The sequence below is a fragment of the Aspergillus tanneri genome (assembly GCF_003426965.1).
Source record: "Aspergillus tanneri strain NIH1004 chromosome Unknown AapTan_7_pilon_pilon_pilon, whole genome shotgun sequence".
NCBI classification, from domain to species: Eukaryota; Fungi; Ascomycota; class Eurotiomycetes; order Eurotiales; family Aspergillaceae; genus Aspergillus; species Aspergillus tanneri.
This window is the reverse complement of record NW_022984634.1, coordinates 1,274,237-1,301,263: the sequence shown is the minus strand read 5'-3', so window position 1 is coordinate 1,301,263 and position 27,027 is coordinate 1,274,237. Positions and strand designations below refer to the sequence as shown.

The 27,027-nt window shown below is 50.6% G+C and overlaps 9 protein-coding genes across 9 annotated transcripts; 7 read left to right on the top strand and 2 right to left on the bottom strand.

Moving 5' to 3' along the window:
- Positions 1-123: 123 nt before the first annotated feature.
- On the bottom strand, positions 124-448 carry ATNIH1004_007004 (protein PET117; the record flags this gene model as incomplete). The annotated part of the gene is made up of 2 exons (XM_033571631.1): positions 124-288; positions 353-448. 2 exons carry the CDS (start codon positions 446-448, stop codon positions 124-126), a joined length of 261 nt encoding a protein of 86 aa, XP_033424946.1.
- A 312-nt stretch (positions 449-760) lies between these two features.
- Positions 761-1,463, top strand: ATNIH1004_007003 (uncharacterized protein; the record flags this gene model as incomplete). The annotated part of the gene is made up of 5 exons (XM_033571630.1): positions 761-763; positions 824-862; positions 922-955; positions 1,019-1,188; positions 1,290-1,463. 5 exons carry the CDS (start codon positions 761-763, stop codon positions 1,461-1,463), a joined length of 420 nt encoding a protein of 139 aa, XP_033424945.1.
- Positions 1,464-4,074: 2,611 nt separating this feature from the next.
- On the top strand, positions 4,075-6,181 carry ATNIH1004_007002 (arrestin (or S-antigen), N-terminal domain protein; the record flags this gene model as incomplete). Its single annotated transcript, XM_033571629.1, has 5 exons — positions 4,075-4,287; positions 4,383-4,496; positions 4,554-4,766; positions 4,854-5,429; positions 5,480-6,181. The coding sequence occupies 5 exons, from the start codon at positions 4,075-4,077 to the stop codon at positions 6,179-6,181; spliced, it is 1,818 nt and encodes a 605-aa protein (XP_033424944.1).
- Positions 6,182-7,232: 1,051 nt separating this feature from the next.
- ATNIH1004_007001 (uncharacterized protein) lies at positions 7,233-13,311 on the top strand (the record flags this gene model as incomplete). The annotated part of the gene is made up of 6 exons (XM_033571628.1): positions 7,233-7,594; positions 7,664-9,889; positions 9,953-10,955; positions 11,393-11,711; positions 11,785-11,974; positions 12,048-13,311. 6 exons carry the CDS (start codon positions 7,233-7,235, stop codon positions 13,309-13,311), a joined length of 5,364 nt encoding a protein of 1,787 aa, XP_033424943.1.
- Positions 13,312-13,693: 382 nt separating this feature from the next.
- ATNIH1004_007000 (DNA-directed RNA polymerase I subunit RPA43) lies at positions 13,694-14,914 on the bottom strand (the record flags this gene model as incomplete). Its single annotated transcript, XM_033571627.1, has 1 exon — positions 13,694-14,914. One exon carries the CDS (start codon positions 14,912-14,914, stop codon positions 13,694-13,696), a length of 1,221 nt encoding a protein of 406 aa, XP_033424942.1.
- Positions 14,915-15,208: 294 nt separating this feature from the next.
- On the top strand, positions 15,209-16,466 carry ATNIH1004_006999 (J domain-containing protein; the record flags this gene model as incomplete). The annotated part of the gene is made up of 3 exons (XM_033571626.1): positions 15,209-15,253; positions 15,321-15,890; positions 15,957-16,466. 3 exons carry the CDS (start codon positions 15,209-15,211, stop codon positions 16,464-16,466), a joined length of 1,125 nt encoding a protein of 374 aa, XP_033424941.1.
- A 1,774-nt stretch (positions 16,467-18,240) lies between these two features.
- ATNIH1004_006998 (uncharacterized protein) lies at positions 18,241-19,126 on the top strand (the record flags this gene model as incomplete). Its single annotated transcript, XM_033571625.1, has 2 exons — positions 18,241-18,677; positions 18,739-19,126. 2 exons carry the CDS (start codon positions 18,241-18,243, stop codon positions 19,124-19,126), a joined length of 825 nt encoding a protein of 274 aa, XP_033424940.1.
- A 1,674-nt stretch (positions 19,127-20,800) lies between these two features.
- On the top strand, positions 20,801-23,144 carry ATNIH1004_006997 (putative Ran-binding protein (RanBP10); the record flags this gene model as incomplete). The annotated part of the gene is made up of 6 exons (XM_033571624.1): positions 20,801-21,615; positions 21,674-21,900; positions 21,954-22,084; positions 22,145-22,391; positions 22,445-22,960; positions 23,014-23,144. The coding sequence occupies 6 exons, from the start codon at positions 20,801-20,803 to the stop codon at positions 23,142-23,144; spliced, it is 2,067 nt and encodes a 688-aa protein (XP_033424939.1).
- A 1,099-nt stretch (positions 23,145-24,243) lies between these two features.
- On the top strand, positions 24,244-26,903 carry ATNIH1004_006996 (uncharacterized protein; the record flags this gene model as incomplete). The annotated part of the gene is made up of 2 exons (XM_033571623.1): positions 24,244-24,297; positions 24,696-26,903. The coding sequence occupies 2 exons, from the start codon at positions 24,244-24,246 to the stop codon at positions 26,901-26,903; spliced, it is 2,262 nt and encodes a 753-aa protein (XP_033424938.1).
- Between the last annotated feature and the right edge of the window lie 124 nt (positions 26,904-27,027).

Below are 27,027 nucleotides of genomic sequence, written 5' to 3'. Positions count from 1 at the left end.
GAATCTGTAATCAGTCGTTGCCAGTAACTTCTCGGCGCACGGGACTTACCAGATGCAAATCTGCCAGAGTAACATCATGCACACCAACACACTTCATTGTCGCCTCCGGTCCTTCTAGGACCCTTAAGCTGGGTTCTTCCCTCCTCCACTGGGCTCGTCTATACTGGAAGAAACGGTTTGGAGTTTCTTGTATTCCTCCTCGAGTCTCTTCTGCATCTCGAACTCCGCCTGACGTTCTTGTCGCACGCGCTGCTTTTCCATGTCCCGTTCCACCCCTTTGTGCATAGACTATAGGATTGGGACCAGTATCAGTATCCAATTGAGACAGAAACAGGCATCAATTCCAACGTACAGCTTTCTCTTGTTCTTGAGACCAATGCACAAAGTAAATGATCCCCGCGGCGCCGAGGCCCGTCGCGGCCAACGTCAATTTTGACGCTCGAGACATCTCTATTATCCGACGAATGTCAATATATTAATTCCACGAGGGTTTCGTTCCAAAGTGACTCTTTAATAAACCGAGTGAAAATAAAAGCCCAAACCTCCCATGTGTCGTAATATCAGCGTGGCAGCGGTGACAATGGGCAGAATCCTGACCGCCTACCTAGTCGTTAATCATCCGTGGCGTCGGGAGTTGAACGGCGGCGCATCACAAGCTCCCAAGCTCCACGACTCCGCCCTAATCTGTATTCTGTCCTCACGTCCTTGACGCCCTCGTACGAACAGTCCCATCGATAACTCCAGGGGACGCTCCGGCAAAATGGTAAGTTCCGCCTGTACCTCTACCTAGCACCATCAGCTGATTCCAATGCGCATCTTGTAGTCCGCCCAGAACTCCGCAGGTATTCAGACACTCCTCGATGTAGGTCGCATCGAAAAGGCCTTCGCAAACCGTACATGAATTGACCTCAAACTCGGCAGGCTGAGAGAGAGGCACAGAAAATTGTTCAGCAAGGTACGTTTTCCTGGATACGAGCCTAGCCAGCCATGAAGGTATACTAACGGATGACTTATTCAGCCAGGGAATGTATGGAATTCTCTCTCGTACGCAACATTAATCGGTCCTATTTTGACTCTGATGATCTAGACCGTACAAAACGGGTGAGAGATGCCAAATCGGAGGCGCAAAAGGAAATCGAAGAATACAGAAACCAAAAAGAGGCCGAGTTCAGGAAGTTCGAAGCTGAGGTAAGAGGACTACCAGACACGACGATCTTGGAGGGTCGTCTTGACTAGGGTGTCTAATTACATGAAACAAGAATCTAACTGTGATTGCGTCTCGACATTAGCACTCGAGCGGATACAAGAAGGCCGAAGACGATGCGAACAAAGAGGCCGATGTAAGACTCCAAGAGATCAAGGAATCGGCCGATAGCAAGGGTGGCAAGGTCATAGATGATCTCATTCATGCCCTCGTTGAGGTGAATCCCCAGCCTTCGGAGAAGATACTGGCCAAGGCATAGAGGTGTGTCAGATTACTGTTCTTCTGGCTGTGCGGAGGGCAACTCCATAATTCTATTCATTCAGTGGCTTTAAGAGCTGTTATATAGTTTGCTTTTCTGCGGTTCAATTTTAGTGCAAATACCTATTTTTCTTTAGAAATGGGGTCAAGTATTATCCTGGTCAGCACCAGAGGCCATCCAGATTATAGAGTCTGGACTCGACATATATATTTGATATCTTGTCCACAGTCTTAATCTTGGGTGCTTCTATGTGCTGAAAGGTTTGTATGCACGTATATAGATAGGCTAGACTCCGGTCTATTTATGATATATAGAATCGACATGCATGGGCACTTGCGCCTAAGGCATCTTATATCTCTGATTAGGAGCCTTGCGTCATCAGGCACACTACCACTTTATGGATCTGTATACAAACAATACAAGTTCTCTTTCCACAGGAGAGGCAGCAAGAAGGAAAAAGAAAGTGAAATATTTGGTCCCCAAGCTGCGCCCAAGAATGAAACATATTAATCCGACTATTATGTTTCAATTCCCCGCGTCGTTTGTACGCATCCGCGGAATTTCCGCTCTTCGGGACGTGGCTCCAGTTTACATATGCAAGATCCACGCCTATAAGACTTGGGTAAAGTTATTGAAGAATATGCAGTGGTCCATGATAATTACAGTAGGTCGTACACCCAGTCCAAAGCCGCGAGTATCGAACCTTGTAGGCACAGAACCAGCCCGCCCTTAACTGATCATTTGGACCAGATAACCCCAAGCATGCCATTGTCTTAGCACATGGATTACTTGGATTTGATGAATTGCCTCCGTCCGCATCCATTGAGATGCGTGCTGAGGAATTGGCAAGAAGTACTGCCGCTGGCGCGTGTGGAAGAGATGTGAATATAATTGCATATGTTTTTCTTCCTTTCCATGGACCCTTTTGGAATGATGTGGGCGATATAGTTGACGCATTGCAGTCGTGGTATGGTAAGAGGAAATAATACGTGGCCTTGGGTATCCGTCTATTAACATAGTTCTGAAGGGGCGAGGTCTCTAACAAATCTCAGGAATGGCAAGATTGTTTTCCAGTTAATACTGTTAGAGTGGACTGGATTCTCGGTATATGAACAGTCATCTGAAACCCAAGAATTTTAATGTAGGATCCTTGATAAGTGTTGCAACTCCGCATTGAGGTTTCGTGGCGGTGCACCTGAGAGATGGAATCCTTTCACTAAGACCTATCCAGGTTCTTCGGTTACAGACTATGTTCTTAAGCAGGTCGGCGATTTGTTCATTTTAACTCTGCGCTGGGCAAAGAGGAGGCTCATGTTATCATTTACAGACGATCGACTCGCTCAGCTACTGTATATCACGCTCTTGAGCACCAGAAGAATAAGACAGGTGTCTTCACTTAGTTGACGCGTAAATATATGGAAAATACATTCAACCCTACCACGCCGGATGCTGATGATGTCAATGCAGATATTTCTCCTACGGGCAGCGACGCAGCCAAGATTCCGGTCTGTCTCCCGCCTATGCCATCGTATCCTGAGCAGGTCGAAGGACATAATGACGCGTTAGTCAGCGTTGCCAGCAGCAGACGGGGAGGAGAAGCGGGCTACAAGCGGACTATGTACATGAGCCACTTAGACCTAATTAACTGGAGTAACAGACTAAAGTGGCTGGCTGGTGAGATCACTGGGAATAGGAGAAGGTTTGTCCCACAGACTTGATTGTACTCCGACGTAGGATCGTAGGCAGTGGGATGGGATGAAGTTTATTCGCGGTTAGTTTCAACTCCATTCCGCTCTACCTCAATATTGCCGGTACGTGACAAGCATTCTTGCAGAATACTTATTTCGGGAAACCTGTGGCTGATGAGTCCTTCTGCGCCTCATCCGCCCCTATACATGCTGGCTAAAGAAGATCTTTGATGGCAATGTGCAGCGGCTACCTAGAAGAATTCTGATGCCTAGAAGGCGCGATATGACGGATGGGGGTTCTAGGCAGTACCTATACCAATTCTGGCGGCTAGCGGGCACCCAATGGGATGTATGATTGATAATAGTCATAACATATCACTACCATACTCCATAGAGGTGAATGGAGTCATTGACAGTTGCCAGAGCGTGGCGGTGTCTCCTATTCCCGTCTATCCCGAGTGGCTTAGCGGCTCGTGAACTCTGCGGCCCAGACCGTTTAATATTGGGGGGAAGGGCAGCCCTGTGAAACGATCGCAAGCATTGGCCAAGATTTGGAGGATTGACGACACGAAGACGCTCAGGAGCAAGGATCAGAAAGACACATAAAAAGGCCTTCCATTGTTGTTGCTGTTGTCAGTTCCTCACCATTCTACGGCTCAGAGAGTGAACCCTTAGAACCTTTGATTGCCCCACACTCGGCGTTCATCTTGTCCCTTTTTAACGTCATTTTCCCCCTCATATCGTATTTTGTATGTCAAATTCCTCCCTCGTCCACCAACACCACCAGGCTGGCTCCCAGATATAGAAGATTCCAACGATCATCATCAGGACACGATTCTCACCTTTTCTGTCGATTTCGGAGTAGATTATTGACACCACAATCGGCCGGGTCTCGATAAATTGGCTCGGTCCAGGTGTTCGTCATGTCCGCAACCATTCACTTAGACAATGCACATACCCACTTCACCAACCTTGATTTTCTCTCCGGAAGAGTTGCGCTCCATTTGCCTACGGAAGCGGCAATAGGTGGGATACAAGTGAAACTCGAAGGAGAGAGTCGGACGCGCCTTTCAGGCCCACGAAATCCGCACCATGAGCAGTCAGACAAGAAGCGGACGGAGCTTGAAGTCCACAAGGTGCGATTCTTTCTCTCATTATTTTTTAAATAAAATAAATAATGCTATTCTTTGAACGACTCATAGAATAACTAATATAAATCGGCTCGTGACAGATCTTGTACAAAGTGGTCACAGTGTTCCCAACTCCGGAGGTTTTTAATCAAAAGACTCAAAATACGGCATACACCTTCGCCGCTGGGACATATGAATATCCCTTTCAATTCAAGGTAATTAGAGTATCAGGCATACCGGTGCTAGTCATATAGTGCTAACACTCGAACAAGTTCCCTTTCAACAATACGTGCAGCACCCAAAATAGTATGCTTACAAATTTGAATATCACGGGCCTAAAAGTCGAGATGGCTAGGGATACGAATCGTCATGTCAAGAAAACACTACCTCCGTCACTAAGCGGATTTCCGGGCGAGGCGGATATTAAGTACTATCTGAAGGCGACTATCATTCGACCCCAATTCTATAAAGAAAATATTAGAGCGGTATGTGCAAGGCACACAATATCAATGTGGGCTACATTATCCTACTACATTCTTCTACTTCATGCGTACTGACAAAACGGTTCTTAGATCTATAACTTGAATTTTCTTCCGATCGAACCCCCTAGGACGGGTAATCCTAATGAAGAAACATATGCGAGACGTCATCATCAGTTTACACCACCTCTGCCTCCGTCCAAGACGAGGAAGGGTTTATTTCAAAAGGTCTCAAGCCCCACCGTCAACGACACACCTATGGACTCCCCTCGTGTATCTGCAGATATAAGACTACCGAACCCGTCTATTCTCACATGTAATGAGCCCATACCATTGCGAGTGTTGGTCAACAAGGTGTCGGAGTCGTTCGAAACTATCTTCCTGCAGATGCTGCAGATTGAACTGATTGGCTACACCCATATCCTAGCCCACGACCTCAGACGGACGGAAAGCGGCAGTTGGGTTATCATAAGCCGGAGTAATATGGCCATTCCTCTTGGCAGGGGAGGCGATCCAGCAGGCACTGAATGGACCATAGACCCTAATATGTGGAATCGCGTACCTCTTCCGAGCTCGGTGGCGCCGAGTTTTGAAACTTGCAATATCTCAAGGTCTTATGAACTTGAGGTACGAGTCGGCTTGACTCATGGCAGCGTTGGAAATATGAGAGTAAGTTGTGTAGTTGTCATCTCTCTAATCCTCTAACTAACCACCAACAGCCTCAGCTCATCGTACTTCCGTTAAGAATGCCCGTCAAGGTTTACTCTGGAATCGCTCCGCCGCAGGCCCTTCTGGATGCTATGGCTACCACCGGACGTGTCAAACCGATGGAGTCTCACTCCGTCCCGAGCCTGCCTTCGGGCGAAAGTAGTGTGCGCCCACCGATGCCGCCCAGACCTTCTGCGCCTCCGGTGCCCGCCAGTTCCGAGGAAACCTACGACGATGCGCCTCCCAGCTACGAGGACGCGATGGCAGAGAGCCTGGGTCCCGTCGATGGCCCCCGTCGAGAGTATAACCCACCAGATTCCTCCTCTCCCGGAAGATCCGTTGAATCTGGAGCTGATCCGAGACCGTCAGTTTACCGAGGAAAGGATCCTGAGGCCCGGACCCCTTACGCCAACCGTGAAGCGAATTCATCCTCGGAGTCCTTCGACATGCTTCCCTCAACTCCCCCGGAGTCCCATTCCGGATCGCCCCCTGCCTCTCCCGTTGCCCGCCAGCAGAGTATTCTTAAGATTCAGAAGGTCGCGCCCCCTCCGGAAGATAATCCTCCTCAGTATCAGTCCATAGCGGAAGGCCACCTTCAGCAAACCCGCAGCCAAGCTGAGCGGAGGCCATCGAGATCTGATTTCCGCCCCAAGAATCTCGGAGTCCCTAGTAGAAAACCGGTGCCTCGAAGTCCAAGCTCTGGACATGGCTGATCTAGCCAACCTAGGAGTTTACCCGTTCATTTCCGTATTCCATCTACAGCACCATATGGTTGGTTTGGCTCTGTTTAGAGAGCCTCGTATATCGCAGCCTTGGTTCGAGTCTAGCCAAGTAATGTTTATACTTATAGGGGGATGTTATAGCTTCTGGGGGTGGAGATGATGTTGTGATGTGGGCAATACCATGGTTTTTCATCTCTGAGTGAAGAGTCCACAGCAAGCCATGGAATAGCATCTTCCCTAATGACCGTTAAAATCCAATTCCACATGCATTTAAGCGGAGTTTCGTGACTTGGTGCTATTTCACGCTATAATTGTTTAATACCAACGACTTACATGGGCTGCAAATATGTTTCCTTAATTTATTTTACTTATTTTATTTTATTCATTTTTCGGTTTTCAGTTTTTTTACAACGTTAAATAAGATGTAAATGGTTAGTATTGTGCTTGTATATATAGATATGACTAACAAATCACTATAGTTAGTTATAGTATAATATACATCTCTTTTATATCCATTCAACCTATCATATGTGACGCTCCAACTTTGCTGTTCCACTCTGTATTCTATATTTACATTTCCAGAAGCCACCAGTAGTAATCCAAATCTGCTATGAGTTGAGATAGGAAGACACCAAAATAAATGAACGAAGATGACGATGTTGACTTGGCAGCCTGAGGTGTCGCAACCGAACAGGCTTAGCGGGTTCCTCACCGTCCGGTTTGCTCGCAGCTATTTCTATTTCTCAACTACCGCGTCGCGCTGCTTAAACCTCTTAATATGCCCATTTCGCTGCTCCTTCACCACTGCTGATTGAGACCTTTGTGTCACTTTGGGTTTCTCGGTTTGAATTTTGCCCGGCTGTCGGCTTATTCTTGCACAGTACACTGGCTGCTGTACTGCATTCCGACTAACGCACGCGACCGGCCGGATATCGAAGCTTGATATTGGCACGTCGAAACGTAGTGATCCGCCAATGCTATTGCTGATGCTCTATCAGCAGGACCCTTAAAAGAACAGAGCGCACTCTCCAAACATTCCATTATGCGTCTCCACCTCGTCATCCAGCGTCACGGGCTGCCGGTGACGCGCATTCTTTGGACCACCGCGCCGCCTTCTTTGTTCGGTCAGAATGCGTCTAGATCTGCGGCCGTTATTCCCGCACCGTCTTCCGCCATTGCGTCCACGCGCACCCCCAATGCGCTGTATGCCAATGGCGGGTATACCATCGCCCAGCTCCTGGAAGATGTGAATGGGGTTATCCCGCTGGAAACCGAACCGGCCTTATTTGACAATGAATTCAGTGGACAATGGGGACTCGAGGATTATGTGGTGGAGGTGGAAGGCTCCGAGTGCCTGCATTTCATGGACGTAGAGGGTCTCCTTAGGGATGGAGATGAAGTATTGTGAGTGCCTTAGGTGGCTGTGGCCATTGATTGCTATTGCCTCATCTAACCCCCTGCCTTGGTGCTTAGGATTCGAGCCCTCCAAATCTCCGACTTGCGCGCTCGACGCCTCTCTGGTCGGCACCAGATTTCTGCTGATGGCCGACATCTAATAGATGGGATTCCGTTTGGCAAACCTTTTCTGAAAAGACCTACATCTTCACGGCCTGCCATCACAATACCTCCGAGAAAGAAAAGGCGTACGAACCTGACAGGCTGGGGCAATGGAGTGGGATACGAAGATGAGGACACAGAGTGGGCACCGCCCGCTCGAATACGTTCTGTGAAAGAAATCTCGGCCTTGGAAAATGACAGTAACAAGGGTGACACGTACGACAAAGATGAGTACGAAGATGCATATCAAGATGACTATGAGGATTTTCATCAAGCCAATGAAGACACTGGGGAAGGAACGGTCATTCGATATAATGTTAATGATGCTGAAGATGATCAAGTCTCCGAGAGCGATGCAGATATATCGGATTTCGACGCTGGGGACCTGACGGAGGAATTGAAGGACCTGAAAGAAGATATGGAAGTCCCTGCGATGTCCGCAATTGAGAGCACAGAAGACGCCCAAGCAGAACACGGAAGCTATCCATTGCGCACCAGATCGAGTCTGCACACCGCACCAAGAAGCTCCCTCTCTCAGACAATCGACAGAAAGCATCCAGATGTAGACCTCTCACGGAGAGATTCAAAGTCGGTTAGATTCCAGGGGCAAAAAGAGAAGCCACCAGTTCCACCATCCCAAAATTCTCCTGTGATCAAAACTGCCCCGACCCCAGCCTTGGAAAAGGGATCCATTGCAAGCGAAAGTTCTAGCAGCTCGTCCGCCAGCGAATCTAGTGATACAAGCTCGGAAGAGGATAGCTCGTCTTCTTCGGAAGAGTCCTCTGAATCAGAGACTGACCAGTCCACTTCAGATTCAGAAGACTCAACAACGTCAGAATCCGAAGAAGAGGCTTCTGATACTTCCTCCAAGGCCAATCCACCTGGGAAGGGTTCACTAAGAACCAAGAAGAGCAATCAACGCAACAAGATGCGACGGAGACTGGCAAAATTAAAGGAACTTGGCGCTTTACCGGCTGAGGCCGACTTTGCCGCACTCCGAAAATTGGAAGAGACGCTTGGAGGCTTGCATTACTTCCCCACAGGTACGAAAGAGGATGAACAAGCGGAATTTGAAGCCAAGCGACAAAAACTTCTCCGTGATCTTGAGTCAGGGGGAATTGATGTCACTGAAAAGCAGAACGTTCCCCTGGGTGATGTCGATGACAGCGTCCCAGCACTTCCCGAACAAGAGCAAACCACGCCAACAGAAAACGCCAATCAAACAGGCACTGGTATCAAGCGGCGTACGCTGGATGTTGCAAGCACCCGGCGACTGCTTTTCGGATCCCTTGGCGTGCGAACCCCACGGACCAAGGAGGACGAAGAAGCCACCCGAAAAAGGCTGGCAGGGAAGGCCAATAATTTTCTTCCGCGGAAAACAACCGCGGAAGAGCCTGTTGAAATCTACAAGAGTGATTCAGAAGAGAACTGGCAGGACAAGTTAATCGTCCGAGCCACAGAATGTATCTTTGATGATGTCGAATTGAGCGCTCCGCCGTTTCCGTTCGAGCAGCGTTGGGACATGGAAGCCATTGATATCATCCGACAGCGCAAAGGACTGGGCAAGAAAAGGAAAAGGAGACAGCGCCTGCCAATCTATGATGGGGAAGACGAAGCGGAGTTTGACAATGGAAATTATAACGACGAGGGTGATCTGCCGCTCAATTACGATGATACGGAACAGCCAAACCACGACGTGGGAGGCGCTGAGAAGAGTGAACAAGATGGGTTCGACGGTGACGCGAACGATCTCCCTCACGTCCCGAACGACTTGGGCTCTGTAGGTGCCCTATTGGAAAATGACTTAAAACAAGGCTCCATAATTGCCTTCAAACAGTTGGAGATGTCTAAAGACACAAACTGGCAGCCTGCGGTGTCTGGCTACCGTGTTTCCGAGATCCACGACGTTTTCGACGGAAATATTCTCAGAATCCGACTTGCGAAGCGCAACCGGAGGCAGCCCCGAATCGTTGACGAGGGTGAAGAAGAACCTCAGTACAGTGGGTTCGAAATGCCCGGGTTCGAGGAAGAGGAGGCAGAGGACGACGGTTTTCGCGAGGTGTCATTTTCTGATCTGATTGATCCAAAGCTTCTCCGCGCTGCCGATGCCGCAGGTCTCGGAGAGGCCGAGAAAGCCAGCTTGTCAGTACATTGATTTCCTTTCACTTCTCAGAATAGTAGGCGTGCAGACGCTCACCGACCAAGCTCCCTGGCAGAGCCACTTGAACGGAGCCCCAAGCCGGATGCGCAAGACGCTGAGATAGCACCTCCGGATAGCCAGCAGTTAACTCAAAAGGAACCCGAGCAACTAACAAAGGACGCAGTCGACGCCGAAAAGGCCTCTGGCGAGGATTCCAGCTTCGGCGTAAAATCGCCGGAGTTTCACGGATTCCAGTCCTCCGACGAGGAGTCTGTCTCGGCGTGTAGGGATAGTTCGGGGGCCGACCATAACGCCAAAGGCAATGAGGAGGAAGAGGAGGATGATGATGACCATGGTAGTGGCAATCGAACCCCCGATCCTCGCGCTCACCCTCCGTCCACATCGCAATCGACCGCCCCTCCGAACCGGCTGAGTTATGAGGCATCGGCGGGGTTGGATAGGGATTTAGAGATGATGAGCAGCCCTGAGGGCGCCGTTTCCTTCAATAACCTACTCTCCAAGCTATTTCAGGGCAAAGATATAGGAGATGGGACCTCCCGTCAAGAATCAATTAAGGACAAGGACCCTGACAGGCCCCCTTCTCGGTCGTCCCTATGTTCGGTCGTTCCCAATCCATTCTACGAGATTGACCGCGCCCATGAAGAACACCGTCGGCAGAGTTCTAGAATCGCGAAGAGCACCGGTACTAAAGACGCTGATTCAACGATGGACTATCTCTCAGCGGCAGAGTTTCCCTCCTCTCCAACGTCGCACAAATCGCCAACCAGAGAGAAGCCACCACCATCCGCATCTCAGGAGGCTTCACTCATCAATACTTTGCCCGAAAGCATTCTGGAAGAGAGGGCCGAGGTGAAAGAGGGCGCTCCACCAGCTTCCCAGATGTCCGCCGTGGTTGTTGACCTGACGCAGTCCAGCCCGCTCGTCTCGCCAGAAGGAAGTGACAAGGAATATATCACGTCCCATCGACTTCCCCGAGGACAGAGGAATGCACCTGGGGATCGGCGACAAACACGGCGGTCATCGGTACGAGTGCAGACGCTGAAGGAGGTTAGCATTAGTCCGCCGATGTCGAGGCGACGAGGGAGATCTAGGATGAGGTGAGGTGTAACTAGACTGCGAGCATTGTTTATGATAACATCTTGTAATTATATCCTCCACACCCAGTATTCAAGCCTTTAGTTTATTACATTTATTCTGTGACAAAATCGGATTCCTGATTGGCTGGGCATCGACGTCATCCATTGATTAATTAATTGTCTTGAATATTGGATGTTGAATAATTGTCCTTTTGCATTCCACGCCATCGAGGGGATGTTTTCATCATTGGCATCTCCTCCACTCTCTTGATGTACCTACCCCTCCTTCGCCCCCGCCAGAGCTTGTCGTCGTCCTTGTCGTCGTCATGCTTGCCCCCTCGACGTCTAGTCTCTCGACCCTCCTGCACCCCCCGCTGTCGATATATTTATCCCCTCTTGACGTTTCAGTTGCTTTCAACATCACTTCCATCATCCTCTCCCCGCAGCTGCGTTGGTTTCCCTTCTATATCCTATCGTACATCCCACTCCACCCCACCGGCCAAGATGGCTCAGGAATACCGACTTAAAGATATCTCGTCCCTTGCGGACATCAAGGATATGGATAAGGTTGAATCTGAGGTCGACGGAATCGAAGGTGGCAAGATTTTGGTGGTGTACTCCAACGGCCAGTATCATGCCATGAGTCCCAAGTGTACCCACTACGGGGCACCCTTGAAACTGGGCGTCGTCGCCCCGGATGGCAGAATCGCCTGCCCATGGCATGGAGGTGGGTTGATATGATATGCTACCTATCACTTGCATAGAACTGGTTCTTAAACTAACGGTCTTTCTCCGGACAGCCTGTTTTAATATTGCCACGGGCGATGTCGAAGATGCCCCGGCTCTGAATGCCCTAAATAAATTCGAGATAGTGGAGAAGAACGGCGCAGTATACGTCAAGGGAGAGGAGTCAGCGATCAAGTCCGGTCAGCGAGACCCGGTCGTGAAATGCAGTGTCTCCGTCCCCGAGAAAATTGTCATCGTTGGAGGGTAAGGAATTTGAGGCCCATAGTGGTGGCCCTGTCCTTCCTCTCAGTGACAAATGGACTAACATCTCGAACAGTGGAAGTGGAACCATGGGAGTGATCCAGACGATGCGGGAAATAAAATACAAGGGCTCCATCACCGTCATCTCTCGTGAACCCAACTTGATTATTGATCGACCGAAGCTGTCCAAGGCCCTGATCCCCGACCCCGAGAAGATCCAGTGGCGCCCTCGCGAATGGTACCAAAACGCCTCCATCGACACCGTCTCAGACGAGGTGACCTCCGTCGACTTCACCAAGAAGACGGTCGCCACGAAATCCGGCAACACCTACCCCTATACCAAGTTGGTTCTTGCTACCGGAGGTGTGCCGCGCGGTCTCCCACTAGAAGGGTTCAAGGAACTCGGAAACATCTTCCAACTCCGTGATGTGACCGATGTCCAGTCCATCCTCAAGGCCATAGGTGAAAAGAACAAGAAGATTGTCGTCATTGGCAGTTCGTTCATCGGCATGGAAGTGGGCAATGCCCTTTCCAAAGATAACGACGTCACTATTGTCGGTCAAGAAATGGCCCCTATGGAGCGAGTTGTGGGCGAGAAAGTCGGCCGAATCTTCCAAAACAACCTTGAAAAATCCGGAGTCAAATTCAAGCTGCAAGCGGGCGTCGTCAAAGCGACTCCCTCCGCTACCGATCTCAGTAAAGTCGGCGTCGTCCATCTGAGCGACGGCACCTTGCTCCCGGCTCATCTGGTTGTCCTCGGCGTGGGAGTACGCCCTGCCACTGATTTCCTCCAGGGGAACTCGGCCATCCGACTCGAGGCAGACGGGTCCATCAAAACGGACGAGCACTTTGCGGTTCCCGGTCTGAACAACGACGTCTTCGCCATCGGCGACATTGCAACATATCCATACCATGGTCCCGGAACGGACCCTGAGAAGGGCAACTACACAAGAATCGAGCACTGGAACGTCGCCCAGAATGCCGGTCGTGGGGCCGCCCGTGCCATCGTTCACAGTCTGACCTCGCCGTCCCTGCAGTCTCTCAGACCGAAAGCCTTTATTCCCATCTTCTGGTCGGCGGTGGGCGCTCAGCTGCGGTATTGCGGTAACACGCCCAACGGCTGGGACGGGTTAGTGCTCCAGGGTCAGCCTGAGAATGCCAAATTCGCCGCGTATTATTGTAAAGGCGATACGGTGGTGGCGGTGGCCACGATGGGGATGGATCCCATCATGGTGAAGAGCGCCGAGTTGATGCGTAGAGGGAATATGCCGACCAAGTCTCAGATTGAAAATGGAGTGGATATCCCGACGGTGGGTGTGCCAGTGTCGGTCAAGGTATAAATAAACAATATGTCATGCAATGTACTAAGTTGGGGACAATTTGTACCGATGTTTTCCGGTTATATTATGCTAGGACATCTAGGAATGGATCCATTTGAACACCTGTACATCAAGAGAAAACATATACATGTACATACTTGTCTGGATCTGGGTCCACACACAATCGCTTACTGTGAAGGGTCTTTCTAAGTAACTTCCAAAGGGAACCAGAACAATGGCTCAATAAAAGAAAGAAAAGTCAAATCCAGGTGAACATTAAAGGAAAAATATTGATTTCTCCTCATAACGCCATACATAAAGGATGGAATATATAACAGGGAAGTATATCGACTATAGAAATGTAGAGAGTAAAATCCAGGACTCAAACGAACTGTGTTCAGGATTACTTCTTTTCCTTGTCCTTCTTCTTCGATTTGGAGGATTTGGCCTTCTTCTCCTTTACTTTGACTGGTGTCTCCTGTTCTGGTTCCGGTTCTGCCAGTGCGCCGGACATAGAACTCTTGGATTCCCACTGAGGCTTGCTGGAGGCTCGTCGCGGGGTCGTGAACGTGGTCAGAACCCCGCTGCGTTCATCTTCAATGACCTTGGCTTCCTCCTTGGGTGACAGCATCGTGCCCTCGATGCTCATGAAGCCGCGATCCCGTTCGGAGCCCGGGATCAGGTCGATGTCGATGACCCGGAACCGCACAGTGCCGCGCACCCGGTGGCCGGATGCAGATCGAAAGTATCCTTCTGAGGTGGATTCGTCATCTTCGGCGGAGCTGGGGTCTGCGTTGAGAGTATCCGAGAGGGGATTGGCATCGGAAGCCAACGAGACGGGTTTGAAGTGCTCCTTCTCGGGATCGAAAGCAGTAGTTGGTTCGGAATCGTCGTCCTCCGATACCTTCTGCTTGCTTCCGTCGCTATCATCTTCTTCACCTGGAGGGACCCATTTCCAATCCGATGGGAGTCGTTTGCGTTCAATGCCGACGGAGAAAAGGTTAAGTACGACAGCGCCCAGGAACCCTTCGGATTGCACGTTCACCCATCCTTCGAGGATCTGCCCGCGCTGGGGGCGGAAGACCAGAAATGTGGCGGTGAGGTAAACATACAGGACACCATATTCGCCTGCAGTCCTTGCGAGGGTAAGAGGCTGGGGATTGGGGTCGTTGGGAACGGAGACGGATGACGCGGAGGGTGGAGTGCTAGATATTGACGCATTGGAGTAGGCCAAGACAACTCCTTGCAGAGGAGGGTAGTAGGTGAGGATAAGGGGCGAGAGATGCTCCGCTAGAAGAGACGCCAGCGCATGGGTCGGGGAGATGGAAATAGGCGACAGTGGAAGATACAGCGTCGCTGTCGTCAGGGTATAAGGTGAGTCAGGAGTCGAAGATGCAACGGCGTCCAATGCACTTCGTTTGGTTTTCAGTTTGCTCTTGGACTTCTTGCTTTTCTTATCACTTGTACTGGTTTCGTCCACAATAAGATTGGACTCATGCTTGCGCTTCTTCGATGGTGATGAGGAACTATCTTTGTGTTTGTGTTTACGCTTGCGTTCCTTTTCCGGCTCTCGCATGGTATTGGGTGTTGGATTCGAGTCAATATCCATTGCATCAATTGCCATGGTGATTGTGGCGCAATAGAAGCGCCCCGGAGAGCTGGTTGGTCTGGGTGAGAATCTCGGATTGCAATGGATTTTCGGGATCGCGAGAATCTTTTTTTTTTTTTTTGCTGGGCTGGAGAGATTGGAAGGCGGTAAGGGAGGCGGTGCAGGTTCAGGCCAGCAGGACCACTTTGCCAATCATTGGATTGCGGTGCTCATAAACACTGCGCTATCTCATCGAGTCAGCTTGTATATTTAATTCGAGGGGGTTAGTTGCTGGTGTGGTTCGATGGGCATTTGGTCTGCAGTGCTGCCATGTCATCGATTCTGTCATTTGTTGGATGGGCGGTCCTTCCCAACGTAAGTAGCGTGAATCCCGGGATTCAAACCTTCTCCAGATTTCTCTTTGCGGCGCTACCTCGTTCAGGGTGTTGTTAGTGCCAAACAGCTGACGCCGTGGCTGTTGCAGTATGTGACATCTTTCGTCCAGAGCGTTTACTATGGAATTACCATTCGCGCGGGGGATCCGCGCCCTCAGCCTCCCTCCCCGCGTTACGCCCGGCATCGTCGCCGTATCTTTGTCATGGTTGTGACGGGCTATCTCCTCTACACGCTCTATGAGGCCTTCCATCGAATTCAAGTTGCAGGCGACTTCTACAAGGCCCTCGGTGTCTCTCCAGTGGCTGATGAAAGAGTCATCAAGTCTCGATTCCGGCGGCTCGCGGCGCAGCATCATCCGGACAAACTCACCCATGGGGATGGTGTTCATTCCGACAATTATTTTGTATATTTGAAGTTGGCGCAGGACACGTTGCTGGACCCTGCGAAGCGATTTGCGTACGATCGGTTTGGACCGGATATCCTTGGCTGGGGTGATCGGAAAACTATGCAAGACTTTCTGTTTGCGGGCTTGCAACGGTCCCTGCCCACGTATGTGGGAGGATTTTTGACAATTATGTTCTTGAATTTCACTTGGTGGTCCAGTTGGGGTCGCTATGTAAGCTATTCTACTCTCCTGTTCCTCCTTCCGATCTGTCTCCCTAATGGAATATCTTCGGCTTAGTGGCGCTTTTTTACATTTGCAGCCCTCATAGTGCTTGAACTGGCATTGATCACCCACCCAGGGGCATTATTGATTCCTGCATCCTATATCCCTCCTGGTCTGCGAGATCTGCTGGGAGTCTCCGCTGAGAACCCGGGTTTCTACCTCTTGCCATTTCAGATCTTGACGCTTGCGCAGCGTGCGTCGGTCACGTTGCATATATTCATCTCGCAGGTGACGCCGCCCACAGTGAGCCAAAAGCCCTCCTCAGCGCCCGGCGAGCGTCTGTCTCCACAGACGATGCAACATCTGGCGCGGTTACACCAACTTGCTCGGGCGACGGACGGCGAAGCGACCCGGCTCCTGCAGTTGGGATTTGCGCCATTCCAAGGGGATCGAGAGGGTGTCGCTACGCTACGCAAGGGGATGACGGAGGGGTTGGTGTTGAGCAGTGTGCGGGCCAGTCCTGGGGTGCAACAGGCCGTAGGCGAGGTAGTTGCGCGAAAGACACAGGAGAAGAAAGCCGATTAGACTAAATCCATCCCTCGTGGTGCCGTTGCCTACAACTTTTGTAACTTGTTTTAGATCAGCATAGCCAATCTGACCTGCATATATTGGTACTAAAAGGAAAGGAAGGCGTAAGCAAAGAGGTGCTTTTATATATTTTACTTTTTTATTTTTCCCTGGTGTTAACTGTTTTGTCTGCGAATCCGGGTCACTCTGTACTCCGTATACCCACTTGATCTAACGGCTATTGACATTGGTTAGTTACAGTTCAAAGGGTTGAGACGATGGTTCCCGAGGCAGTGGATAATAAAACGGGTCAATGATAATTTTCTCTCTTTTTCATTTTTTTTTTTTTTTTTTGGGACGCCGTGGCTTCTTCCTTTCCTCGGGTCCCAAGCGTCAGAATGGACTGCGGTCCGAATGTGGCGAGACAATCCGCTGATTTCTTGGTCCTTGATTCCTTGGTGGATATTGTACTAGTTCTGCGATAGAAGCAGGCATCCATAGCAGGGCACATAAGGGGCCGATTCCGCAACCCAATCAGTCGGATGGATGGATTATCCACATGATAGGTAGGTGCTGTTCGAATGATCGTGGTCAGAAAATCTGGCAGTCAGGTCATGTCAGGTTAGGCGAGGCAGGAGATGTGGTGGAGGAAGTTCGTGGGAGACTGATTAATCGTTCAAGCTGTAAGAGTCAATACGGGGATCCGAATTCAGATGATGAATGAATTGGATCATGGAAAGAATGGAATGGAATGGATCCCCCGTAATTAATTTTCATGAATCGCCAGGCTTACGAATAAAATCCGGCCGACGGAAGCGGTGGAAAGGCTGCGAAGTTCGTGCAAAAAGTCTAACCAGGTTGATGCGGGACTGACGATCCATCATCGTCATTCGATCAAATGCTTGTAGAGAACCGACGTGAATCTTCCTAACTGAATGAAGTCGTACGTAGTAGAGTATCATGGATAAGGAGAGAGAACTATAGATGCTGACTAAGGAAAATTGCCAGGACAGGCGTACAGGCGTACAGGCCGAATGAATGAAAGCTCCATCACCGTATTTTGCAGCTGTAGGGGAGGTACAGGCACACCAAAATACGCATACCGTACCGCCTGATCCTCCGATGACGTCCGGTCAACTAGAGTTCCATTCGCGCGACCGGGTGGCACGCGTAATGAAACGGTACGGGACGCGTACGGGCGTTCCTTACCTGGCCTTCATCGGGCTTCTCTCCTGGACTGGACTGACCGCACCGAACAAAGTCTGGCTGTTCCCTTCTTAGTAGACGAGATGAACACACACCAACAATAATGAAACCACACGCCTCGACATCCCCATCCCTTTCTTCCATCCCCCCGTCCCTTTTTATCCTTTCCTTTCCCCCTCCTCCTCTTTCTCCCTCCTTCTTTTCCTCTCCCATTCTGCCTCATCATCACCACCACCACCTCCTCCTTCTTCAGCCTCTACTCTATCCCGGACTATGTCACCACTGCCTTGGTTCTCCTGTCTCCATCAGCTCTGCCAAACTTTTGTCTCGCCCTGACCAAGTCTCGCCGCCCACTCTTGCACGCCGGGAACCCACGCAACCATCTTACCCTAGCCGTACATCTTGACTGTCAGGTTTTCGAAACCACCATCCAACCCTCCAAAAAAAATCATATTGCCCCTTTGCGCTTGGCAGCGCCCATTGGCAGTCTTGAGTACTGTGGCAGAGGAATTGTCATTCCTCTGATCAATCCAAACCTCACAAAACAATACCAAACCCCGTTGCACGCCACCTCACGATCACCTCCATGCCTGTTTCTAGCTCCACAACGTCTTCGACCACCAACGGTCGCTCTAGTCGATCGGGGGCCTCCAAGAGCATACTGGTCCTCAAGCTATCATCCGACCTGCTGAGCCAGTTCGCCCCCCCTCCCCCCGAAGCCAAGGATAAGAAAAAGAAGAGAAATAGCACTGTAAAAAACCACGGCCCCGTTTCCGAGTCCCCAATCAAGGAAAAGGAGTCGTCCCCGGCTTCGTCGTTCGCCGAAGCTCAGATTCCTCCATCTTCTGCGGACAATGTATCTGACGCTGCTTCTACCCCGGCACCCGGTACTTCAGCAGCCGACACTCCTCGCCGTAAAGGAATGCCTGGTCCTAAGCCTGGAAGTAAGAGAGGTCTCAACCAGACGAGCGAGGCGTATCCCAAGCCGAGAGGAAAACCAGGTCCGAAGAAGAAGCCTAGGCTGTATGTGGATTTCCTTTTGCTCCTTTATTTGCCAATGTTCACCCACTAATGTTAGTCTTAGTGATGACGGAACGGTCGACCATGTCAAACTAGCGGCCAGTCACAGGCTGGGTCCGAAGGCGAACACCGGTGCTATCAATGCCGGTCTTCGTGCTCTAGATCGTTCGGGGGCCCCCTGCCGTAAATGGGAGCGAAAGCCCCTCCAACTGAAGAGTTTCACCGGCGTGAATTGGCAGCTGGCGAGCTGGCGAACTCCTCGACCTCAGCCGTCCGAATTAAATGGCGAGATTAAGGAAGGTGTGCTCGAGACAGGGGACAGTGACAGCAAAGCTAATCAAAGCGCCAGCGGAGTTCCTAGTGAGAAGAGTAATTCGGGCGACGGAGACCTTACTCCAGTACCTCCTAATCTCACGGAAGCGTCGTCACCTGCCATTGCGATGACAGCTTAAACCATATACTGTTGTGGTTTCGCGCTCGTTATTCTTCCTGTACATTACTTTTGACTTTTCCGTATCTTTTTCCCCTTTCTTTTTCACCTTTCCGGAAAGGATCTGGAGCGTTTACCTGGGCTTTTACTTCTGGTCAGGCGTTGGGGTCCTTGTCTTTTGATTAATTCTTATCTACATCTTTGATCTTCGTTGAGCTCTTCCTTGCCAGCGGCAGCAGGATGGTAATAATACTGCTCAGTCTGTCTGAGGGAGAGTTCTGAGTACTTTATTTTTTATTTTTTATTATTTTTTCCCCTGTTGCCCCTGATCTTATTCTGTTTTGATGTGTTTTTACTTAATTTCCCTTTACCATTATGTATAGTACCATTAGGGTTTGTGGGCTTGGATTTGGGTTCTTTGCACAACATATGTCAACCATGCCGGGACTGAAGAAAAGTATTGATGCATTGTGACATGGACAAAGCATGCGGTAGATTTATAGAAACTGAGTGAGTGGGTCAGAGGTGTCACATCTGGGTTCTGCATCGGAGAAATTTGGCTTGAATTCGACGGTATTTAGATGACTTTTTATCTCCAGTTATTTCCCCCTCAACCGGAGTTTTGTATCTACCATACGGTCATCTGTAACGACTCAATAATGACCTGGGCCTTTCCCGAGGGGAGATGGATCCATCTTCTGCCAGGACCGGACGGTGAAGTTATGGCAAGAGGGGCTTTTACGAAGTCCAGGGGGACTACCTAGGGAGCGATGGATGTAGATATGTATACCGGCCTTGGATTTCCGTGGATGGCGTTGCGCCCTTAGAGGACGGGGGTTCCATACCTAGGTTAGGACCAAATGCAAGGAATGGAATCCCCTCTCCGAAGTAAGCGTGTCTATTGAGAGGGGGTTTTGCAGACGCTTCCCTCCTGAGCACCCGGGATGCTGTATAGATACTTACATACGTACGACGGTTTCATCTCTGCCTTCCCCAAGCGCCCGCGACCCCGTGCTTTTTTTCCCCCCGCAGCCACATTCCTGTCATGCCATCATGGTTTCCCCTAATTCTTTTTATTGTTCACAGACTGTTGGTGAGGTCTTCCTTTGTCCTTGCTCTTCCTTCAATGTTGTCTTTTTGTCCCTTTTTTGTTTCGTGCCGTTCCCTTCGTCGTACAGCATTTGGGTCCTACCTACCAAACTTATACCTAGTAAACTACTCCGTAGAAGGAGTAGGTATTGTCTTTCTACTTTCGTCGTCACACAGCTGTACAGGCCGTGTTTTGTCTTGCCAGCAACTCGTTTCCGGTTCCTTTGGAAATTGTCCATACTTGATATTCCATTCCCTGGATTGATCTGATTTCCTCCGCCTTCTGGATTCTTCTCAAGGGGGATTAAGAGTTTCTGGACATACATGACCGCAGCGAAACATCGCGTGGTCTTGGACTGGTGCTATCCTTGCTCCACTCTCCGTTTATGGAAACCCGTGTATTCGAGAAACACGGCGATCTCTAGGGAAAAAAAGAGAAAACAAAAAAGAAAAAAAAGTCCCAGAGATCTCGAGGACCTCGACAGGGGAAAAAAAATCCAGCAAATGGTGTTGTCCTGACAAGCCTTGACAGCCAGCCGAGCAGCTCGCGTGAGTGTGCATCCTCTTGCTCAGCGAACTAAGTCCCCCGCCCCGTTAGATTCCCGCCATGACCGACGCACCTTTTTCCCCTTCCGGTGGAGCTCGAGGAGCTCCTCTAACCACATCATACTCCGGCCCAAGTTTCTCATCCATCCCTCGTCGCTCGTCCTACGCCTCAGTCCTGTCCGGGACTGCACTCTCGCCACCAACGACCAATAGCCCCCTCTCGCAACTTCTCCCTTCCTCCAACTCCACCCCGTCTTACCCCCCACTCTTCTACCCCGACGGCCGCCTTATGAGGCACTCCGCCGCCTTGGATGCAGACATGCAGATGAACTCCTCCTGGAGGACATCGCTCGGCGATTCCCTTCCTCCGTATTCTCGAAAATATGCCAACTTCCCTCGCTCCGACCCGTTCTTTCAGAGTCCGGGTGGCTTCTCCGATGCCGCCTCCTCGTTCTTTACCCCGTCCTATCTCCGCAACTCTCGCTACATCTCTCGTCTCGATGCCGCTCGACGATCCAAGCTTACATCCCAGCGGGATGCCGTGTGCTCGTCCTCGACGCCGAATCCTCTGTCCACATCTTCCAGCCAAGCCAGCCTGCCGCGTATAGCACCCTCCCACCGCGGGATGACGTATGATATCATCGAAAGGGAACCTCCCAGCGATGATGATCATCTCATGCCCCTCCCAACTCGTTGGAATGATACAGACAAATACGCCGGTCTCGAATTGACAAATGGAGGGTTGGAGGTTCGGTACACCGGTCCCGTGAATAAGCACGATCATGAGGCCGCTGCCGTGCGGGCGGATAACCCAATGCCTCCCCAGTGCGGTATCTACTACTTCGAAATAACGATTCACTCGAAGCCTAAGGAAGGGTATGTACATGATCGGCGGCCCTTTATCGTGGTAAAGACTAACATGTTCTCCGATCAGCATGATCGGGATCGGGTTCTCTAGTACGAAAGCGTCGGTAGAGCGTCTCCCCGGGTGGGAGCAGGAATCATGGGCTTATCATGGCGATGATGGCAAGTCATTTTTCGGTGAGAGCCAAGGACAAGGGCGGCAGTATGGCCCGACTTTCGGTGTAAATGATACCGTGGGCTGCGGAGTGAACTTTGCGACGGGATGCGCTTTCTTCACCAAAAATGGTGTATTTCTGGGTATGCTAGGATGTCTGCCGATGAGAGGCTATATAGGGTTAACAGCGGTCTAGGGAATGCCTTCCGGGAATTGCGAAATGTAAAGGTTTATCCGTCTGTGGGAATGAAGAAGCAACCCCCAGTGCACTTAGCTGTGAACTTCGGCCAACAGCCGTTCATGTTCGATATTGATGGCATGGTCAAGGTGTGTTCCCGGAACTTGCCTTCCCCAAAGAGAGGAGGGTCTCTAACTTTCTGGTTGCAGGAGGAGAGGTATTCGATATATTCCGATATCCGCACCACCAGTACCGCGACTTTACAACCACCTCTTGATGAACCTGCACTACTTCAAGAGCTGGTTGCACAGTTTCTGGCTCACGATGGTTATGTAGAGACAGCCCGAGCATTTGCCGGAGAGGTCGCGACAGAGACTGCAGCTCTAGAGAATAGTCGGCAAGAGCCCCTTAAGAAATACGAAGTAGAGGAAGACGTAGAAGCAGTGAATCGGCAGAGTATGACCTATCCAACCCCAACTACCTGTGAACTTGAACTAATTGTATGGTAGAGATCCGAGCGGCCATACTAGAAGGCGATATCGACAAGGCACTGAAGTATACTAATGCCTATTATGCAAATGTTTTACACGATTTCCCCCATATCCATTTCAAGCTACGATGCCGGAAATTCCTAGAGATGATGCGACACTGTAATGAATTGTCGTTTGAAGCATTGAAGAAAAGCAGGGCCTCCAATGGGCTGTCTGACAGCAGTGCGGTTTTCGACCAAGAGATGGAGCTGGATGAGCAGGCCCACGATGGAGATGGCTGGGAGGCCGATGGGATGGACATGGAGGACTCGGAGAACACCGCCAAGTTCCATGAACTCCTGACCGAAGCGGTTCAATATGGGCAACAGCTATACCTGGACTACCCGAATGAGGAGCGTGGAGGAGACAAGAAGATGCTGGATGACATCTTCTCCTTGGTAGCTTACCCGGACCCGAAACGATCAGTGCATGGGCATTACCTCGACCCTGCCGGACGCATTGCGGTCGCGGAGGAATTAAACTCGGCCATCTTAGGTAAGGAACACTCCACAGTTTCGTTTGTCCCTGAAGATTAACAAAGAAGATAGTGTCATTGGGCAAATCGTCATCCGCTGCCCTAGAGCGTCTTTACCAACAAACCGAAGTGTTGGTCACGGAGATTAGCGAAGAAGGCGGCGCTGGGGCGTTTATTAATGTGCGAAATGACTTTCTGCTTTGACTTCCTCACAAGCATGTCGAGGGTTGATTTGTTTATTTTATTGTGTGGGCCTAGCAGCTGAAGACTGATTAACGTGACGCCACTCCTTTTTCTTGCATTTGTTCCTTTTGCCTCTCTGGTCCAGGACTCTCCTGTTGTCGTATGAATTCTCTCATATAGGTTACCGGTACAGTGGCCATGAACCAGTAATATATCTCCAATGGCATGAATATTCGGCTTTCTGCGGAGGGGCTCGAGAGTGTGACGAAAAGGCTTGCAGGTGCATATGTATCTCAGGCTTCGGTCTCTACAGTAAATATATACTCTCTGTATACAAGGAAGTGGGATGGATGGATGCGACCAGCGTCCAATCAATCTGTGCAGCAATGGAGGGGAATGAATCTGTACATACTTCTCCTGAGCGTGGAGGTGACGATCCTTGAATCTAATTGATGTAGTGAGGAGTATTTTCTAATTATCATCTTTCTTTCTTTTTTTTTTAAGATCCTTAAATAATATAAACATTATCCTTGATGCTACATAAACGTCATCCTCAGGAAGTCACGGTATGGTAAGATGATTCGCAGGACACGCCATTGTCACGGCAGAATCCCAGCAAACTGACCGTAAAATACAGCGAGTGACCATACAGTGGAGCTCCAACCAATCAGAACGCGTACTATACTCTTAGTCAGAATGCCATCACTTCCTTTCCCTCTTTACTTTTATTAGTTACTTTACTACTCTAAGTCACTAGCAGTAGACTCGTCTCTTCTCTTCCTTGTCAGTCAGATGGGTAGGAGCTGTCTGCAGACACTAGGTAGAGTAGAGACGTGGTGATTTCCCTCCTCTCTCTCTCTTTACCCTTGGCTCCAGCTCCACCTCATCACTTCAGCTCGATGATCTGGCGCCTCCACTTTCAGCCCATCGCTCCGTCAAGGGGTGCCAGCACATTCTCACTCTTGGGAAAGGTCACATTCTGATCCCAGCCATGGAATCCCATTTGCATAGTACGGACCCTGCTAGTCAGGTTCCATACATTCCTACCCACTCGACTACGCCAACGACCCTCCGCTGTTGCTGTGGTCGGGAGGATTGTGCATTCCTTCACCATAATAATATGGCTCTTGAGGGGCTGGAGAAGGATCTCGAGACTGCGGCGAGATTGGGTCAGGTACGGTTCTTTTTCTTCCTTCCCTTTGTTTTTTTGTTGTCTTGCCCTTTTGTCCCGCGAAGATCCATACGTCTAAAGGCGTCATCGCCATAGCTTGAAGGGGCTTGGTGGGCTTGGGCTCTCTGTAGACTTCTCCTTCCCCATACATCCGTACATATTTGATCCATATCTAATTTTTTTTTTGTTATCTATTGTTTACATTGTTTGCTTGTGTTCTGGAATTTGGAATTACTCTTTCCGTCACCTCTCCCACCCCCCAGTGAGGAAATTTAGAAGCCACTCGGGGAAAAAAAAAAAAAAAAGAAAAGAAAATATGGAAAAAGAGACAGAGCCATCACCTTCACTGTCCATGGCGACTGCAAGTATTGGGTCTCCTATTCTTTCCCGCTGTGTTCTAGTCCGTCATGGCTGTTTCCCATGAGAACGCTGCCTTGGCAGTGACCGACATGAACTCGTCATCGCTGACCTTTGCTCTGCAGGCTTTACTTCATCGCCATGAGTCTTACATGGCCGAGGCGGAGGAGGACCGCCATCGGTTACTGGCGAGTATCGAAAGCCTCGAACGCGAAAAGCGCCAGGCCCAGGCAGAAAACGCGCGTATCATCGAGGAGAACCGTGGGTTATTGGAGCAATTGGATGGCCTGAATCAGGCTGTCGCTGATTCAGATTCCCATGCCAAATCTCTCACTGTCAGCCTAGAGACTGCTGAGGCGGAGGTTCGGAAGTTGACAGCCTCGGCCGCGCGCGCAGCCGACCTCGAAGCCCAACTAGCCCAAATGGAGGCAGAACAGTATAAACTGCAAGAAAGTCTACTTTCGGCCCATGAGGACTCCAAGTCGGCGGTTCAACGCTGGAAAACCGCTGAATGTACCCTGCGCGACCTGCATGACCAGGTCGATCGGATCGAGAAAGAAGCCCGAGAGGAACGTGACCGCCACGCCGACCTGATTCAGCGTATGGAGCGCAGAAGGGCCGTGGAGCGGGAGCTTGATGGTGCCGCTGGGCGACTCAAGGGCGCTGCGGCGGCTCAGGAATTGGGTTGGAACCAAGGCGGAACAGTAGTTTCGCGCTTCGTCCGGGACATATTGCAAGACAACGCCAATCTGCAAATGGGGATTGTGGAATTACGCGAGATGCTCGAGAGTTCAAACCAGGAGGTGCAAAATCTGCGGGAACAGATCTTGTCACATCAGCCTCTGGTGCCAAAAGCCGGGGAGGATAGGCAAGGATCCCAGCCAGCAACGACTCTGGGTCAGGAACTGGAGGAGAGAGAACCGCGCCGGGTATCGCAGGAGTTTCATGTCCATCATCATTATCATACGCCGCCTGTGTCGGCTAGCTCCAAGAAAGACAAGGCCATGCTTTTCCGGCGCTCGAAGAAGAGGCGGTCTTTGGGCAATCCCTCGATTTTACACTCAGCCTCAGGCACACAGCTGGCCCGCAAATCCATGCACCGTTCTCAGTCTTCAACATCTTCAACATCTACTATTTTGTCTCAAACCTCAGTTTCGATTCCTCCAACGTCGTCACATCGCTGGTCCCTGCAGTCGCCAACAGTGGATTCAATGGCCAGTTCGCCACAGTCAGCATATCGATCGTCATACATTTTTGATCGGGTGGAACGTGGGTTCGATTCATCTCAAGCCACTAGTCCCGAAAGTACTGTCCTCGTGCCGCCTATGAGAGGCGCCGCCGCCAAGCACGGCCTGTTCGGTTCTAGCTGCCGGCAACTCGATGGGCCAGAGGGACTTGATGAGGCTGGTGACGGTCGTTTGGAGGATGATCTTTTCGATGATTACAGTGTGGGGCCTGTGGAGAGAGCCCCTCTCGAATCCGTCATACCGGAGGAAAGGGAGGATTCATCGGTGCAATATGCTGTATCTGAGAGAGCCTGTTCACCCGCACCGCTTGATGAAGCTATTCCTACACCATATCGACCTCTGCGCAGAGGCACATCACACGAAAGTCTATTCTCGGTGGCTGGCATGGACATCCACACCCCTAGCCGTCGTCCATCGCGCCTGAGTGACATGACATCGACGGCCTTGCCTATCCATATGACACGCCGTATCATGTCGTATGGGGCCGAGCGCTTCTCCACTACCCCAGTGACCTCAACGACCACTGTTATGGCTGGACGAGAGCCGTTCCGGGTCTCTGATCAATCCCCCGAGGCTCTGCTGGCTTCGGTTGCTGCCAGTGGGGGCCAGATTTCCGATACACCGTCTGCATCCACAGTCGGTGACCGTTCTAACTCCACCGCCACGCCAACTCGGAAAATATCCCTCAGTCGTCGTGTCGGTGGCTGGGTCCGAGGCCGCTGGGGTACAGCCCCCGTCGTGTCGCATGGAGACCTACAGCCTGCCGTGGAGGAAGAACCAACGCCTTCTGCATCTTTAGTCCAGTCAGAATCATCTACTCCATCTTATTCAGCTGGAAAGAAGTACAACCACAAAGCCGAGTCGAGCCCGAGTCTGCGGTTTCGGTATCCGGGAGTGAACCAAAAAGGTCCGATAATGGGGTTCCGACCATCGCAGCGAGCTCCTGCAACGGTACATGCTGAACAGATCGATGAGTGTCTACTAAGAGAGACCCTGGCGGAATGATATTTACCATTCCCCCTTGGCAACTCGTATCTATTCATTCGCATGCCCGGTTACACGACTCATCCCACTATGACATATACTACTTTTTTTTGTATACACTCAGACCCAGCAGCATTCACTCTCT